At 42.4% G+C, this 17,095-nt stretch overlaps 3 protein-coding genes across 3 annotated transcripts; all 3 read left to right on the top strand.

The window, feature by feature from the left end:
* Window positions 1-5,328: 5,328 nt before the first annotated feature.
* LOC115685699 (probable carboxylesterase 12) lies at window positions 5,329-8,799 on the top strand. Its single transcript, XM_030610791.2, has 2 exons — window positions 5,329-5,853; window positions 8,153-8,799. The coding sequence occupies exons 1-2, from the start codon at window positions 5,392-5,394 to the stop codon at window positions 8,636-8,638; spliced, it is 948 nt and encodes a 315-aa protein (XP_030466651.2). The 5' UTR covers window positions 5,329-5,391; the 3' UTR covers window positions 8,639-8,799.
* A 3,829-nt stretch (window positions 8,800-12,628) lies between these two features.
* Window positions 12,629-15,347, top strand: LOC115685704 (probable carboxylesterase 12). Its single transcript, XM_030610797.2, has 2 exons — window positions 12,629-13,105; window positions 14,808-15,347. The coding sequence occupies exons 1-2, from the start codon at window positions 12,644-12,646 to the stop codon at window positions 15,291-15,293; spliced, it is 948 nt and encodes a 315-aa protein (XP_030466657.2). The 5' UTR covers window positions 12,629-12,643; the 3' UTR covers window positions 15,294-15,347.
* Window positions 15,348-16,018: 671 nt separating this feature from the next.
* On the top strand, window positions 16,019-16,787 carry LOC115685723 (peroxiredoxin-2E-2, chloroplastic-like; the record flags this gene model as incomplete). Its single annotated transcript, XM_030610813.2, is given in 3 exon segments — window positions 16,019-16,243; window positions 16,245-16,259; window positions 16,261-16,787. Coding segments are annotated over 3 exon segments (570 nt in total), but the record flags the coding sequence as incomplete, so codon positions are not given.
* Between the last annotated feature and the right edge of the window lie 308 nt (window positions 16,788-17,095).

Genomic DNA, 17,095 nt, shown 5'->3' with positions numbered 1-17,095 from the left:
ACTGATATGATGTTTATAGCAATTAATGGATATGGAAATATGTGAGAATATCCGGCCTTATTACCTGTGATTCACTAAACAGTATATATGGTATAGAAATTCCCTTGAATTTCATATCTTATCCTATCCAATTCTATCCTAATTAAAAATCCAGACTACCAAACGCAACCTAAAACTTTTCTTTTTGGATAATTGCATTGGAAGTCCTAAAACTTGTCATGAAAGTGTAATTGAGTCATAAAACTTTCAAAAAGTGTAATTAAGTCCTAAAATTTGTCTTGAAGTGCAATTAAGTCATAAAAATTGTCAAATTGATCCAAACAAGTCATTTCGTCGATTGCATTTTTTTTTAAATTTTAGGACTTATTTGTACTTTCGTGACAAGTTTTACGACTTGATTGTACTTTTTGAAAGTTTTCTAACTCGATTGCACTTTCTTGACAATTTAAGGACTCGATTGTACTTCTTGATAGTTTTAGGACTCGATCATACTTTTGTGACAAGTTTTATTTCTAGTGCACTCGTCCCTTTCTTTTTAAAACTGGACGTGCGCTCCTCCTTTCTCCAATCACTACTGAATCTCCTGTTTTCAGCCTTGTGTTTTGTTTTGTTTTGTTGTGTATATATTGGAGAATCTTTATGGAAGTGTGGTTGGTGTATATGATGATGTTGATGCATGGAATTGACGATGATGGTGAGGTCGGCCACTCTCTAGTTGAAATGTAAGCGTGACCATCTGTAGAGCTCCTGTGGGCGTCCTACACTAATGCTTTCATAAACCCAAGCTTGTTATTTTCTCTCAAGAATCCAACATTCTCTTCTTTCCCCTTTTCAGCCTATGTACATTTGCTTCTAGGAAATTCTTGCATGGCCAGGAATGTGGTTTCTCTTGTGGCCAATTTTCTCTTTCTTCTCTTTCAATCTATCCGTGAATATGACTATGAAGATATTCCTTTATTCAGTACATAATATCTTTTATCCTTTGTTAAGTTGATTCCCCTTGTAATTGAAATTTTTGGTAAAGACAAAATCTTTATTTCCCCATATTTGATTAAATAATGCAATCTTGCCTAATTTGGCAACCCCATGTGCTATACACATGCAATTTTCGGCTATAATAGGTCTCAAATGGGTTTGGCCGAATTTTATGCTCTTGTAGGCTTAATCCAGACCTCCCTATTTAAGTCCACAAGCTCCAGTCCAATCAAAATGCAGTTTTTGTGGGCTTAATGCAATTAAATGAAAATGCTCTTAACATACAAATGTAAACTAACAATGTCTTTTTTTGTTTAGGGGCTGGGTTCGATTCCTAATTTTCTTATGCAATGAATGACTTAAATGGGGTCCCCAAAATTTAGGGGTCTCAACAATTATCTAGTAACTTAGTAGAATAAGTAGATAATAATTCCTTAATATAGACCGATAATAGATTGGTTTGTGTTTGCAGATCATTTGATCATCATCATATGCTATAACAGAGAAGTTGTAGTAAGATTAATTGTAGCGGCTTCAACCATAAAAAAAGGAGCTGCTACGGCTTTTATATCAGCATCACGTAGTCGCCGTGCAAACATTTTTCCGGAAAACTTGACCGTATCTTGACCAAAATGAATCCATTTGCTTCAGTGCATTGGGTGATTGAAGCCACAATTCAGTGATCCTGTTGTAAATGCCACCTAAGTTTGGTGACAGCAGAAAAAAGTTATCCGATAGGCCACACTACAAAAAAACAAGGTTTTAGCGACGAAAAATTTAGCAAAACTCGTCGCTAAACGAATTTGCGACGGAAAAAAATCTGTCGCTAATTCGGCATCACAAAATTTAGCGACGAATAGCCACGAACTTTATTCGTCGCAAAATTCGTCGCAAATTATCCACAAACTGTATTCGTCGCAAAATTCGTCGCTAATTGTCCGTCGCAAAATTCATCGCAAATTAGCCACGAACTGTATTCGTCGCAAATTAGCCACGAACTGTATTCGTCGCAAAATTCGTCGCTAATTATTCGTGGCAAAATTCATCGCAAATTAGCCACGAACTGTATTCGTTGCAAAATTCGTCGCTAATGTGCCACGAAATTTTTTTTTGGTCTCTAAATTGCGACGAAATGTTTTTTTTTTGGTCTAAAAATTGCGATGAAATGTATTCGTGGCAAAATTTGTCGCTAATTTTTGATGAATTTTTTTTTTGGTCATTAATTTGCGACCAACTGATCCGTGGTGAAATTCGTCACTAATTTGCCATTCCAAATTTTGACTTTTGCCACAGACGTTGGTCCGGAACGGATTTAGTGATGATTTTTTATTAATTCTTTAGTGACAAAGTGTGCGACGAATATTGTTTACGGACGATTTGGATTTTAAATCTAATTAAAAGCAAAATTAATTTCTAGAATTTATATTTAACATTGATTAAATAATGGAGTAACTGCAGCTCCAACGGGCTCGGCGCGGTGGTCGGCACAACGGTTAGCCAATGAGCGAGGCCTCGGCACGGTCGTCGGCCACGGGCTAGGTGCTCGGCCACGGTAGGGCAAGTGGTCGGGCGAGCGGGGTGCGGCGACAGGCGACGACCTGGGTGGCTAGGCGATGAACGGGCAAGCGGCACGGCCGGGAAGCGGCCAGGCGAGCGTTGAGTGGCCGAGGCAGTGGCTGGGACGGCGGTAGGCTTGGCCAGGCGAGCGACCGGGCGAGCGGCTGGGCTGGCCGGGCGAGCGTGATGACGGTGACGGCGAGCTGGACGAGCGACGACGGCGACGAGCGGCAGCTGGGCGGTGACGGCGATGGTGTTAGGCGGTGAGAAGGCGAGCGACGGTGATGACGGCTGGCGGGCTAGCGACGACGGGGATGACGGGTTAGCGGTCTGGCAACGACGGGCTAGCCAGGACGGAGAGCACGGCCAGAACAGGGGGGTCAGCGTTGATGGCAACGGCGTGCGGTGACTGGACGGCGGTCGGGGGCGGTACGGCGGCGTTGCAGGCGGCCGGACAACGCCGGGCGAGCAGCTGGATGCAACGCGAGCGAAGGGCTGTGCGCGCGCGAAGGGAAGAGGAAGACAGCCGGCCAGTGGGGGAAAAGCACGGCGGCAGACGGCGACGGGATTTATTTTCCGTCACAAATTTGCGACGGATTCCAAAAATAAAGGGCATTTTCCAATCCGTCGCAAAATCCGTTGCAAATTTGCGACGGATTTATTTATCCGTCGCTAATTTGCGACGGAAGTGATCTTCGCGGCACATGGCGCCCATTTTTTCAAATCCGTCGCTAATTTGCAACGGAATTAGCGACGTAAATGTTTATACCGACCAATTTTTCGAATCCGTTGCTAATTCCGTCGGAACCTTGAGTAGATATGCTTCTACACTTTTACATACAATGACACATTACTCATATTTGATGAATTAGTAAATGTCATGATCTAATTCGTCTAAGGGCGGCAAGTCTGGTGATGTTTTTTTTTTTTTTTCATTAGAGCAGCGGAGGAATGTCAAACAACTACGGGAGGTTGTTGCGAAATGGGTCGATGTGACTAGCATTACGAACATTGTGGAGAAACATGACTAATGTGGATGTCGTTGTTACAAACAGACTCGATTGACGATTTTTCAAATAACAATAGGGCTCTGATACCAAGTCAAGATTGTGATAAAAAAAAAAAGAGCAATATATATATCATTGTCAAATGAAGAGTACACGAACCTATTTATCGTCTTTATAGGATGACTGTCTAAAAGGGAAAATATCAATTACAATCAATTAAAGGAAATATAGGGAATTTTCTAAATATTTCTCTAATAGAATGCATGCCCTCTATTCACTCATCATTCGGATGTAACCCTTTAGGAGTAATTCATCTAATTGGTTAGATCAAATTGGTTAGGTCTAAATAAGAATATCTCTTTTATATGATCTCCTATAGATATCCCCATATAGATACATTGACTTTACATTTCATACATCCACCCGATTCCGATCTATTTGAAAATTGCTATAATTTATTTACCCATATATTTACGCATACATAAGAGCTACATGTAGAGGAAACCGCCATATTCAACTAAATAGATATCTGTGTTATTTATATCTAAGTCTTGAAAAAAAATAAGATAAGATTTGCACCTATCGAATCTAAAAAAGCTTATTTGGGACGAGAACATTTTAAGAGATTATCTAATATCTTGAGTTTATAATAGATCTTCTTATCTAATTTGAATTTGTAATATCTAATCTCTCTTAGAATTGGACGTGTAGCAAATCGTCCAATCTCTTTTGAATTTGAACTTGTGACAATCATCCAATTTAGTTTGAATTTCAATTAATAATTGTTAGTTTGCATTAGATTGATTTCATTAGGCAATATTTAGTTTGTCTTGTGATGGAGTATATTCCTTATGTAGTCCTCGTCCTTATCATGAGAGATTGAGACATGGTAATCATCGTGATTAGATTTAGAAGAACTTAGGTTTAGTTTTAGAACACTACAAAAAAACAAGGTTTTAGTGACGAATTTTGCGACGAAAAATTTGGCAAAATTCGTCGCTAAACGAATTTGCGACGAATCCGTCGCAAATTTGCAACGGATTTATTTTCCGTCGCAAATTTGCGACGGATTTATTTTTCCGTCGCTAATTTGCGACGGATTTATTTTCCGTCGCTAATTTGCGACGGAAAATAAATCCGTCGCAAATTTGCGACGGAAAATAAATCCGTCGCAAATTCCGTCGCTAATTTGCGACGGATTTATTTTCCGTCGTAAATTCCGTCGCTAATTTGCGATGACTAATTTTCCGTCGCTATTTTTGCGACGGATTTATTTTCCGTTGCTAATTTGCGATGAATTTTTATTTCGTGGCAAATTCCGTCGCAAATTAGCAACGAAAACTTTCCGTCGCTAATTTGCGACGGATTTATTTTTCGTCGCAAATTAGCGACGAAAAATTTTCCGTCGCTAAATTCCGTGGCAAAATCCTTGTTTTTTTGTAGTGCCAGGTACATAGATATCATGAGTAATGTCGTTTGGATTCGTCCTTTCGAGAGAAGGGAAATAACAATCGACTTCTCATGATAGACGAAACTATCAATCAAACAGTTGGGTCGTGTGGCAATTGATAACCATATAGATCGACCCATGTCTTGCAAAGGCAAAACGAAACAAGGAAATGTCACTTGTTGGCTGGTCAAAAAGAAAAACCCAAGAATCAACGCAAACGTGCCTATATCCAGTCAATGTCATCATTCCAAATGAAAATTCTTTCGTTCCACATATGACAAAGACTCTCGACAATGGCCAAGTATATAAGACATCAAAGTAATGCAAAAACACTATGAACTTTCCTTCTTCTTTTCCTCCTCCCCATCATTACTTTTCCGCTTCTGTTTCACACGAAACGAAATGGAAACAGAAGTAGCCTATGAGTTGCTTTCTGTCCTAAGGGTTTACAAGGATGGCCGAGTGGAGAGACTCAGGGGCACGGCCACTGTCCCTCCGTCGCTCGACGAGAAGACTGGCGTCCAATCGAAAGACTTGGCCATTTCGTCAGACTCCGCTGTGTCGGCGAGACTTTACATCCCGCAAGCCGCGGTGGGTTCTCGCCTGAGGCTCCCCGTCCTCGTCTACTTCCACGGAGGCCGTTTCATAAACTACTCGGCTTGGTCACCAACTTACCACAACTATCTCAACACCCTAGTTGCGGAGGCTAACGTTATCGCCGTCTCCATCAATTACAGGAGGGCACCGGAGCATCCTCTACCGGTGGCTTATGATGATTCGTGGACTGCCCTCAAATGGGTGGCTTCTCATTCCGCTGGAAACGGCCCGGAGGAGTGGCTGAATTCTCATGCCAATCTCAAGAAGGTGATCTTGAATTTTTTTTTTCCCGTTTCTAGACTACTTAGTGACATATAGATACGAGTCTATACTCATTATATGTGCCTCAAGTGAATGTATAAGCTCTTTTTTAAGGTGTTCAACATGGAAAAATTCCAACTTTAAGCTCTAAAAGTTGGAGTAAAAAAATAGTAAAAAAGCACACTAAACACCTAGACATTCGTTAGTCTAATATTTCTCTCTTGTTTGTGCTTTTTGTATGTTTTGTCCCAAGAGGTCTAAACGCTTCTTAACATGTTGATCGAAGTACGGTTTCTTGAAATAGGTGACAATGCATATTGACGACTTAAGGAAGAATTTTTTTTGGGTCTGAACTTAAGGAAGAGCTAATTAAATAAAATATATATCAGATTAATTGTGCTGTTATGTTAAAAAAACGGATCATTTCAGTCCCGATAAATTTCTAAAAGAATCGAAAAATTTTGAAAATCTATTGGTAAATAACATTCTCGTCTGTTTGATTTTCCGATAACTTGTTGGTAATCTACGACCATTTTTATAAAATTATCAATTATTATAACAGTTTCTAAAATTGCCGAATTTTCTTATTTTCACTCAATTTTTATTTGCTTTTCTTAACAATGCCTTAAAATCTACCAACTAGTATAAATTTATCCATCTTTGTTTTGAGTGACTTATCAACGTTTATTTGTTTGTTTTTCAAATTTACGAAATATTTTATTGAGTTACCACTTTTGTTTTCCTTACTTACCATTTTTTTTAAAAATTTGCCAACTTGTTTTTGAAATTACCAACCTCGTCTAGAGTTATTACAAAATTTTCTCTAATTATATTACTACCTAATTTTGCGTTGCAGACTTTTAAGTTAGTCACTCATGGTTTTTTTTTTATTACCAACTTCTCTTATTTCTAGCAAAAAAAATATCTCTTATCTTTTACAAATTTGTATTTTTCAATTATCATATGAAATTACCAACCTTTGTTATTACCAACTTTTCTCCGATTAAGTACTTGGTGCGTTAAAAGTATAAATACATCTTACAAAAAAAAACTTTTCTCCAATTAATAGTTTGGGGTTACCAACTCATATTTGAGTTGTTTACCAAAGTTTGTTTGTTTTTATTTATATTCACCAGCTTTTTGTTGTTGTTGAATTAACACTTTATTTGCTTTGTTTACCAGCTTTTTAAATTTGTCAACTCTTTTTGGCAATTATCAAACCTCAATTAAAGTTATCACCAACTTTTGATTACGTTACCAACTAGTTTTGCGTTACCAACTCTTATATGAGTTAGTTACCCACGTTACTTTGGATTTTTGTAAATTACCAACATCTCTTGACTCCAGGGAAAAAAACTTCTCTTTTCTTTTACCAGCTTTAATTTCCTGTTCATATATAATGAATTACTTGGAAAAAAGGTCAATTATCATTTTCCTTTACCGATTTTTTTTTTTAAATTCACCAAAATTTGTTGAAGTTAACCGACACGGAAAAAAAATCCATACTTATGGGCATGGAACAATAGAATTATGCTATAACAAGTTCAGAATTTTAATAGTGCACTTTTCCCCTACAACCATCATATATGAACTGTACTATTAGAGCAATTTTCATTCTTGCCTGATGATATGCATCAATAAACATAGAGCAGAAGTTGCCAATTGTTGCGTATAATTGCACTTAAAATTGATCATTAGGTGGGCGTGGGATGAGCCAGGTCGAACTTGAAGGTCTGACCTATTGTGTTGCCCAAGTCTGCCCATAACATGAAACCATTATGTAGTAATTTTCGGATTGGGCAAGCTAGGGATCGGGCCAAAGATGGGTAGGTCGAGCTTTCTTTAGCATTACTCAAATCTGCCCATTTACCTCTCGGGATTGGGCGAGATGAGTAGGCTGCCCACGAGTTGATCACTCTAATTGCACGGCCATCATAACAAAACAGCGAAATACTAGCTTATGGCAAGCTACAATAGATGAAAGTCGATGTGCACTCTAGGCTGATGATATAATAAGTGATAAGTTAGTGATCGACCAATTGATAGTAGTATCAGCTTGATAAAGTTTATAGTGAATTGAAAACTCTCAGTATCTAGTACACTGATATCATGTAAAATTTTATGGGAACATTGACAACTATTCTAAAAGTTTAAGTTGTTAGACGATCGCGTAGTATATTATTTAAATATTGTAACACCTTAAACATGCTCTCTTCAATGATATAACATTCAAGCAACAATGACCAATACAACATTCTCTTCTCTTGTCAATGAGTTTAACTATATCTTTTTTCATTATTCTTAGGTATTCCTAGTTGGAGATAGTGCCGGCGCCAACATAGTTCACCACATGAGCGTCCGATTGGGAGAGGAAAACCTAAAGGGAATTGAAGTTCCAGGAGTCATTATGGTGCATCCTTACTTCTGGGGCAATGAACCGTTGTCCGCAGAGACTACCGAACCCGAGGAGAGGTCCTTGGTCGAACGGTCCTGGAACATAGTGAACCCGACCAACATAGGGTGCGACAACCCACTAATAAACCCGGTGATGGACCCGAGACTCTCGGGTTTAGGTTGCAATAGGGTCCTAATTTGTGTTGCTGAGAAGGATATGTTAAGACATAGAGGGTGGCATTACAGGGAGGTGCTGAGTAAGAGTGGATGGACCGGAGTTGCAGAAGTGATGGATGCACCAGGGGAGGATCATGCGTTTCATTTGTTTAATTCTACTTGTGACAATGCTGTGAATTTGATGAAAAAGATGGTCTCCTTCATAAATGAGGATAAATAGTGTTAGACATATTGGTGTTAATGTCTATCTCTATTTATCCTAAGGTGATGAATTCGTTAGGATTTTTATCTTCTCCGAATAATCTTTGTTTTCATGTCGAATGCACTTAGTGAGAAATGTTGTATTATTGTACTAATTTAATTTTAAGAGGTTTTGTCAAAGGAATGCAAAATCTCCTTCAAGTTTTTACTTGGTGCAACCTCTAGGATGTATCACAGTATAAAGAAATTTCTAGCAAATCCCGTGATCTTGATGTGGACAACCGGCAGAGGTCGCCAACCATTGGTGAGGGCCACAACGCCCCTACCAAATCTAGGCGGCGTAGCCGCAAGTAGGGGTGTCGAACCAACCGAAAAACCGACCGAGATACGAATACCGAACCGAACCGAAAATTCATGCATTTTCGGTTCGGTTCGGTTTCGATTCGGATAATAAATAAATGAATTTGGTTAACACAATGGTTCGGTTCAGTTCGGTTCAAATCGGTTCGGATTTCGGTTTTTAATGTGGTTTTCTTCCCTTCGCGCTCTCTCTCCTCAATCTCACCGTTCATTACTGTGATCTGCTCACCTCTCACCGACTTTTCTCTCTCTCTCACTTTTTACTTTATTCTCTCTCTTCCTCTGTCTTCACACTCTCACCGCTCTCCTCTCTCTCTCTCTCTTCCCCGCTTTATTCTCTCTCTTCCTCTTCCTCGCAGGCTCGCATCATTATCATCTCCCAAAAAGTGACGAAAGACATTTTTCTCTCCGCTTCTTGAAGTTGGGCCGGCCGCGCTTGAGGTGCTCGGAGGCGGTCCGCGACGGGTTGGAGCGGAGAAGACGGCCTCGTAGAGGGAGTGCCTGGAGCTTCACGGCCTTAGCGAGGCCAGTGTCGGCGTTGTGGACGAGCATGGGCTCGAGGTGCGCCCGGTCCACGCGCCCTTCCCTTGACGGCCTTTGGCGTAGCATGACAAGCCCCTTGTAGCGCTTGTTCACGGCCTCGGCCAGTCGGCTCGTCGGCCGATGCCGACATCGAGATCGAGTCCACCCGGGCCGGCGACGGCGGCCCGAGGTGTTTGTGATGGCCGCCATTAACCAAACGGGTCGTCCGAGTCCCTGGTCCTCGCTTTTTGTTGTTAGAGCGGGGTACGATCGCCGGAAGTTCGGTCTCCCAGGCGAGTGTCCATGGCCGACTCCGGTGGTGATCCGGGTGGGGCCTTTTGGTGGTGGGTCATCAATTGACTCTGCTTCTTGACGGGAAGAAGAAAGAAGAGAAGCCTCGCGAGAGAGAAGGGAAGAGAGAGCGGAAGAAGAAGACGAGGAGGGTAGGGAAGAAGTGCGAAAAAAATAAAAGAAGAAGAAACCGAAAAGTAAATCAAACCAAACCGGAACTAAACCGAACCAAATCGACTTATCGGTTCGGTTCCAATTCGGTTCGGTTCCTATTTGGTTCGGTTCAGGAGGCACCAACGGTTGGTTCGTTCGGTTTTTCAAGAAAACCGAACCGAACCGAACCGTTTACACCCCTAGCCGCAAGCCCTTGCTATGGCACACTCACTCAGCCACAAAGAAGGGCCCACGAGCCCTTGACCAATATCGGCGAGGATCGCCGGCCTCGTTGTCGTTCACACATAATTTTTGGCCGACGCGTCTTGGAAAGGTAAAACTTGATATTAGGGTTTCTAATCGCGACGGAATCCGATTCTCAATCAAAAAGAGTCATTTAGCATTTGAATTCGCATTGGCCTTTCATTTGCAAGCTTTTTACACATTAGTCTAAAAAAGAGTTGACTTTTTAGTCAAACTTTGACCAAAAGTCAACCCAAAGTCAAAATTTGATTTTTTACATGAAAAACCCCAAAATAATGTCAATTTCACTTTTGCACAATCAAATTTCAAAAAATTCAAACTTTGACCCATTAATTGGCATTTTAGTATATAAGTACTAAAATGTTGACTTTTGGTCAACACTTTGTCCAAAAAAATTGAAAAAATTCAAAACCCATAAATCATCTCATTTTTTGCTTAATTTCACTTTGGCATCATAAATTTTACGAAAATCGATTTAGAATCAACTTTTCCCTAATTTGCGGAATTTGGTTCAAATCGGTCAAAAATGAAATTACTTTATTTCTAGTCATTTTTTAGGATAGTTTCCTTCATGACATTTAATCTAGAGGTCGTATTGCATTAAATTTTAAAATCAATTTTAGAATTCCAAGCCAAGAGTGAAAACCCCCAATTTAAGCCCTAATTAGGGGTTCCAGTCGGTTCTTCATGATTTGCATAGTTGAGATACGGATGAGCCTAATATCTTATATGCAACTCAAATCCGAAATCAATTTTGAAAAATTCAAATGAATTTGAGCCAATTTGACCAATCTAGTGATTCAATGATTGAGAAATCCAAGAGTAATTGGTCCAATTAGTACAATTCAACTTTGCCCATTCTAGACTAACATCCAATTTGATGAATTGAAGTTCAATTTGGCCAATTGGACTCCAATTAAGTTCAGTAGTCTTATTTGGCAATGCAATTTAACTCAAATCAAAGAGTAATTGGGCCAAACAAGTTAAATTTATGGCCAAGATTAGCTGGATTGACTCAATTGGCAAAAAGTGAAAATATTTAGGACTTAATTAGCATAAAACAAAAATATTTATGACTCAATTGGCAAAATTGAAAGGTTTGTGACTTAATTGACAAAAGTATAATAGGTTTAGGACTTTTTGGACAATTTTCCCTAAAATGATTGGTGGTGACTTCTCTCTAATTCTAAAATTGACTAATCCAATCTAATAGTCAACCTGAACCTAGATTAGGGAAGTCTAGGGAATCCTGATGCACCCCGGGACCCGCGACATTCTATTTGAGTGAAATTTTGGTCTCTAGTCTACAAAGCATATTGGGTCATGTGACAAGGTTATGCCATGTGTTTTGCCGCATGACAAGCATAGAGATAAAGTGAAGTGTCATTTGAAGATTATATGAGGGAACCTTTTCTTAACCCCTATCTTAACTATATATAAGTGATGAAAATTCATATATAAAATTTACATTCAAGAAATAATAATGAGTTCATCGTGCGCCCACCTCGATGTTGGATAATCTCACGAGTTGGTACGGGACGAAATCCAAGGATTCACGAACACGGTTGAACTAAGGTCTCCTTTCACTTCATTTCGTAGCCACGGTCGGAGTATGATCATAAAAATGAATTATACCCACGTGCCACAGCCTAAGAGTCTTGTGCTTTGCATAAGAAACGGTAGAAACAACACACTAGGATGGCTTTTCTCCCACAACCTCACGCGCATGAATTTCGATGCAGAAATCTATATTCTATCTGCGATCCCCACAACCAAGATATCAAGCAAGAAACGAGGTTGTTGGGCATGTTGGAGATGAATTTGAGATGATTTTGTATCTCTCCCAATCCCATCACTAATCAAACTCCACAATGAAATATGGACCCATCATATCTGATTGCCTATTTGATTCGTCACGACGGATTGGGTGTCGACCCTTTATTGGCGCCTCACAAATATTATTTTAGTCCAACAGCGAGAGAATAGATTAGAAAAACCCAATCTTTTAGTTATTTAGCCTGGATCAGTAAATTATGCAAGTCAATAAACAAGAATCTTTAATTAGCTAACCTCCACGTGCCATATCAACAAACTCCTCAATATAATCAGTCAAATCAGACTTTCTAAGCACAACGCAATTCAAACTTCGCTTACTTAACCTTAATTAACCTGCCCAAGTACTTTCTACATTATATTATATGGTATTGAAATTTATTACATATATATCATGACTCCATACTTTTGTTTTATGTCCAGAGAAGTAAAATAACAATGGAACTTTCGTGGAAATTGCTGTGATTGGGAAAATTTATAACCATATAATCAAACCCCATATCTTGCAAAGGTTTATGCAACCAGCAAGTCGCTTATTCTGATAAACTCTCTTTCTTCCCGTCCTCAATACTAATCTTGCTTCTATTTCACTCAAAACGTAATGGAAACAGAAGTGCTCTATGATTTGTCTCCATTCGTGAAGATTTACAACGATGGCCGAGTGGAGAGACTGTGGGGGACAGAGACCGTACCTCCGTCGCTGGACGAGAAAACCGGCGTCCAATCGAAAGATGTCACCCTTTCATCGGACTCCGCTGTCTCGGCACGACTGTACATCCCGGAAGCAGCGATCGATTCTCCCCAAAAACTGCCTGTGCTCGTGTACTATCACGGAGGATGCTTCATATTCGAAACAGCGTGGTCGCCGACTTACCACAACTATCTCAATGCCATAGTCGCAGAGGCCAACATCATCGCCGTCTCCATTGAGTACAGGAGGGCGCCGGAGGATCCTCTTCCAGCGGCTTATGACGATTCGTGGACTGCCCTCAAGTGGGTGGCCTCTCATTCCACCGGAAACGGCCCCGAGGAGTGGCTGAATTCTCATGCTTGTCTCGAGAAGGTGATCTTTAATATTCTCCTTTTCTTTATAGACCTCTTATAGGCATATATATACTTAACAGATACGGTGTCCAAACTCGAAAAAAAAAACCTTTGTTGAATCTGTGTACAAAATTAGTTTAAAATTTGAAAGTATAAAAGATTAATGACTCCAAAGAATGCTCTTTACTAATTTTTGAAGGTTTGAGGAGCTCGGCATTATACCAAACATGCGGTGTCTCTACAGCTCATATTTCCTCTTATTTCACTTTTTGTTAGATTTGTCAAAACTTACATGAAGAAAAAAACAAAATAGTAGTCAATGGATATCGGCTGCATTTGGTTGAACTTTGGGGAAATGCAAAGTCATTTCCCAAAGATCTTTGACTCAATGTGTATTTGCTCAATCATCCTTTGAAATGGAAATGGTAACATACATTTCTGTTGGGGACGGTTTCTTCCAGTATCCTTGAACATTCTCTCTGGCAATGGTATATAGGCGAATTAAAAAAGCACAAAGCTTTACATTTGTCGTTATACCTGAACTTTTTTGTCCCAGAAAAACCTCAAACTTTGCTCTGAGTCCCAATCTACACTTAGTTATAACTCAGTCCAATTAACGTCGGGAAAAAAAAAAAAAAAAAAAAAAAAACGAGACAGGCGGTGCAGTGGCCAAGCTCGCCGTGGCCACCGCCACGCTGCCGAGGAGCCCGTCGGGCTTCGGGCGACCTCGGGCGTGGCATGCCGGCGGAGCTGCAGCTGATCCGGGCGAGGCGCGACCTCGCCCGCATCGGGCCGGAGTCCGCGGCTCGCCCGGCCGGCGAGGGTCGCCGGCCCGGAGGCCCAGCGAGGGCCGCCGACCCTTCGCCGAGGGATGAGCCCCGATCGGCGGGGTCGCGCCTCCCCAGACGGGCTACTCCCCGGCCGGCGAGGTCGCCGAAGGCCCGGGCAGGCCGCGACCCAGGCGAGGCCTCGCCCGGCCTCCCGAGGCCGACGACCCGCGGGCTGATCGGGCGAGGTGGCTCGCCCATCTTCTCTGAGGCCTCGCCCGGGCCTCAGGCCGCGACCCGCCTCGGCGAGTCGCCGCGGGCCCGAGCCCCGAATGGGAGGCGACTCCGCCCGATCGGGCGGTGCCTCGCCGGCGACTCCCCGCGGCGAGGGTCGCCGGCCTCGGAAGGCCGCGAGGGCCGGCCTCCTTCCCGGCCGTGGCGCGGCCACGGCGGGCTTCCACGCTCACCGTCGTTCTTTTTTTTTTTTTTTTTTTTTTCCGACGTTAATTGGACAGAGTTATAACGGTAGGGAGATTTGGGACTCGAGAAAAGTTTGAGGTTTTTCTTGAGACAAAAAAAAGTTCAGGGTATAATTGGGACAAAGTGTAAAGTTTGGGGTTTTTTTTGGAATTAGGCCATGGTATATATATACAGGGTAACTAAAACCCCCAAGATTGGCATAGTAGGTTGACAGTTGAGGAAATCTAGTTCCACGATATATCACCATTTCAAATTCCACTAACTAGGTGCATATTGCTGTGGGTCAAGGCTACCTGTACAGATCAGAAGTCTGAATTTAACTGAGTCGTCCTGATTGTTAGATTTTGTAGGGTCAGGTAGCTTGGCCTTCGTGCACCTTGTCTCCGTGGGTTATTAAAAAATGTACAGTAACTGATACAACACTCTCTCTCTTGTAATCAATATTACAAGTTCATTTCATTTTATTTTTCATAGGTGTTTCTGGCCGGTGATAGCGCCGGTGCTAACATAGTCCACAACTTGGGCATCCGATCGGGAGAGGAAAAGCTTAATGGAATCGAAGTTGCAGGCGTTATGAAGGTGCATCCTTATTTCTGGGGCAAGGAACCATTGCCTTCGGAGACCACGGAACTGGAGAAGAGGTCCTTCTACGAAATGCTCTGGCAGGCGGCAAACCCCACGACCACCGGGTGCGACGACCCACTAATGAACCCCATGATGGACTCGAGGCTCTCGGGCTTGGGTTGGAACAAGATCCTGGTTTGTGTTGCTGGAAAGGATGTATTGAAATACAGAGGATGGTATTACAAGGAGGCGTTGAGTCAGAGTGGATGGAGTGGAGTAGTGGAAGGGATAGAAACTCCAGGGGAGGATCATGTCTTCCATTTGTTGAATCCTGGTTGTGATAATGCTGCGAAGTTGATGAAGAAATTGGTCTCCTTCGTGAATGAGGATATATAGGGTTAGACTATATGGTGTTAGTAACTTCCTTTGGCGGGCTAATCCTTAGTTATTTCTATCTCTATTTGAAAGAATTGCTTGTGGGGACTCAATAAAAGTCGAGCAACTTTTTTTACTTTCTACAATGAAGATGTGAATGCGTGTGTAACACTATGTATTTCAAACTAATTCGTAGTTAAATAGATCTGGTTGAATAAAATAAACTATATCATTTAAATAAATTATTTTCTCATTATCAGTAAATGAGTTACATTTTACGAGTCTCTAATACTTATGAGTAAGAGTGTTAATTCATAGTGTTCATACGCATTTGGATGCTATTCAACTCCAGATGGAACTAAAACTAGAAGTTCATGAGGTAGTGGGTATTTGTGCGATAATCGACACGGTAGCACCTTTAACAAGGTGACCCATGTAAAATCTATGGTTGTTGTAGCTTTTGAGTCTTATAAGGTGTGTACTTTTATTTTGCTAAAATTATAAGGTGTGTACGTGATCTCCTCACAAGTATAGATGCTAGGGGTGTTAATCAAACCCGCGCCGGCCCGGTCCGGCCCTAAAATTTGGGGTATTTTGGGGTCGGGCCTTAATTTTATTCAAATATGGCCCTAAATTTGGGGTTTCATTAGGGTTGGGGTATTTTAGGGTCGGCCCATTGACACTCTGGGCCGACCCATCTCCCTCTCTCAGTCTCTCTTCCCTTCTCTCTCCCCTCTCTGGCGCTACGCCGCCGCTCCTCCCCCCTCGCCGTCCCCGCCGCCGGTCCCGGCAAGCCTCCGCCTCTCTCCACCGCCGCCACCCGCGCCGCCATCTCCGTGGGCGACAGGCTCCCTGACGCCACCCTCTCCTACTTCAACCCCGCCGGCGAGCTCCAGACCACCACCGTCTCCGCCCTCATCGCCGGGAAGAAGTCGATCCTCTTCGCCGTCCCGGGGGCCTTCACCCCGACACTGCTCGCAGAAGCACTCTGTCGGGGTTCGTGGAGAAGGCCGGGGAGCTGAAGGCCAAGGGCGTGGGCAACATCGCCTGCATCTCCGTGAACGATGCCTTCGTGATGCGGGCGTGGAAGGAGAACCTGGGCATCGGTGACGACGTCATGCTGTTGTCGGACGGGAACGGGGACTTCACGAGGGCGATCGGGTGCGAGCTCGACTTGAGCGACCAGCCGGTGGGGCTCGGGGTGCGGTCGCGACGGTACGCGCTGCTCGCGGAGGACGGCGTTGTGAAGGTGCTCAACCTGGAGGAAGGCGGGGCCTTCACCTTCAGTGGTGCCGAGGATATGCTCAAAGTCTTGTAGATGCTTTCAAGTTTCCATTTTTTTCTTTTCTTTTTGGGGCTTTGAACTTGGCTGTCGTTGGCTGGTGTTGAGGGGTGAGGTTCTTGTTGGGTTTTGAGCTTGATGAAGTTTTCGTTCCTGACTTGTGCCTAATAAGTTGAGATGGAGTTGGAACTGCGGTTTGATGCAGACACAATGAACAGGGATTTTGCTTCTGGGATTCCAAGATGTTGCCTTTCTTTTGTATTGATTTCGTGAGGATGATGATGAGGATGATGATGTTGTTCCTGAGTTCAGCAGTATAAGAGTCAACGGGTGTTCTGGTGCTGGGAATCGTATTGCGAATTGCGATTCACAGTCGCAGAGAGACTGCTGCGTCGTCGAAAGTTTAATCTCTTCTGAAGGCAGGAGCGGATCCCGTTGTGCCTTGAACTCAGGCGTTTGGTTCGACCGCCTGTCTAGTTGTTCCGGTGAAGGGTGAAATTAGCTGGAACAGAAGCTAGTTGGTGATTCAAGGTTTGGAGAA

Source organism: Syzygium oleosum, unplaced genomic scaffold, assembly GCF_021117445.2.
Source record: "Syzygium oleosum isolate NSW1041296 unplaced genomic scaffold, Sole_v2.1 Sole_v2.34, whole genome shotgun sequence".
Lineage (NCBI taxonomy): Eukaryota > Viridiplantae > Streptophyta > Magnoliopsida > Myrtales > Myrtaceae > Syzygium > Syzygium oleosum.
Note: the sequence above shows the minus strand (reverse complement) of the source record. Positions and strands in the feature narration are given on the sequence as shown.

What these genes read in the sequence shown, in the direction of transcription:
- LOC115685704 (XM_030610797.2), top strand. Translation starts at nt 12,644, where the DNA reads ATGGAAACAGAAGTGCTCTATGATTTGTCTCCATTCGTGAAGATTTAC. An exon ending in CTCATGCTTGTCTCGAGAAG is followed by an intron (nt 13,106 to 14,807) that starts GTGATCTTTAAT and finishes TATTTTTCATAG; the next exon opens with GTGTTTCTGGCCGGTGATAG.
- LOC115685699 (XM_030610791.2), top strand. Translation starts at nt 5,392, where the DNA reads ATGGAAACAGAAGTAGCCTATGAGTTGCTTTCTGTCCTAAGGGTTTAC. An exon ending in CTCATGCCAATCTCAAGAAG is followed by an intron (nt 5,854 to 8,152) that starts GTGATCTTGAAT and finishes CATTATTCTTAG; the next exon opens with GTATTCCTAGTTGGAGATAG.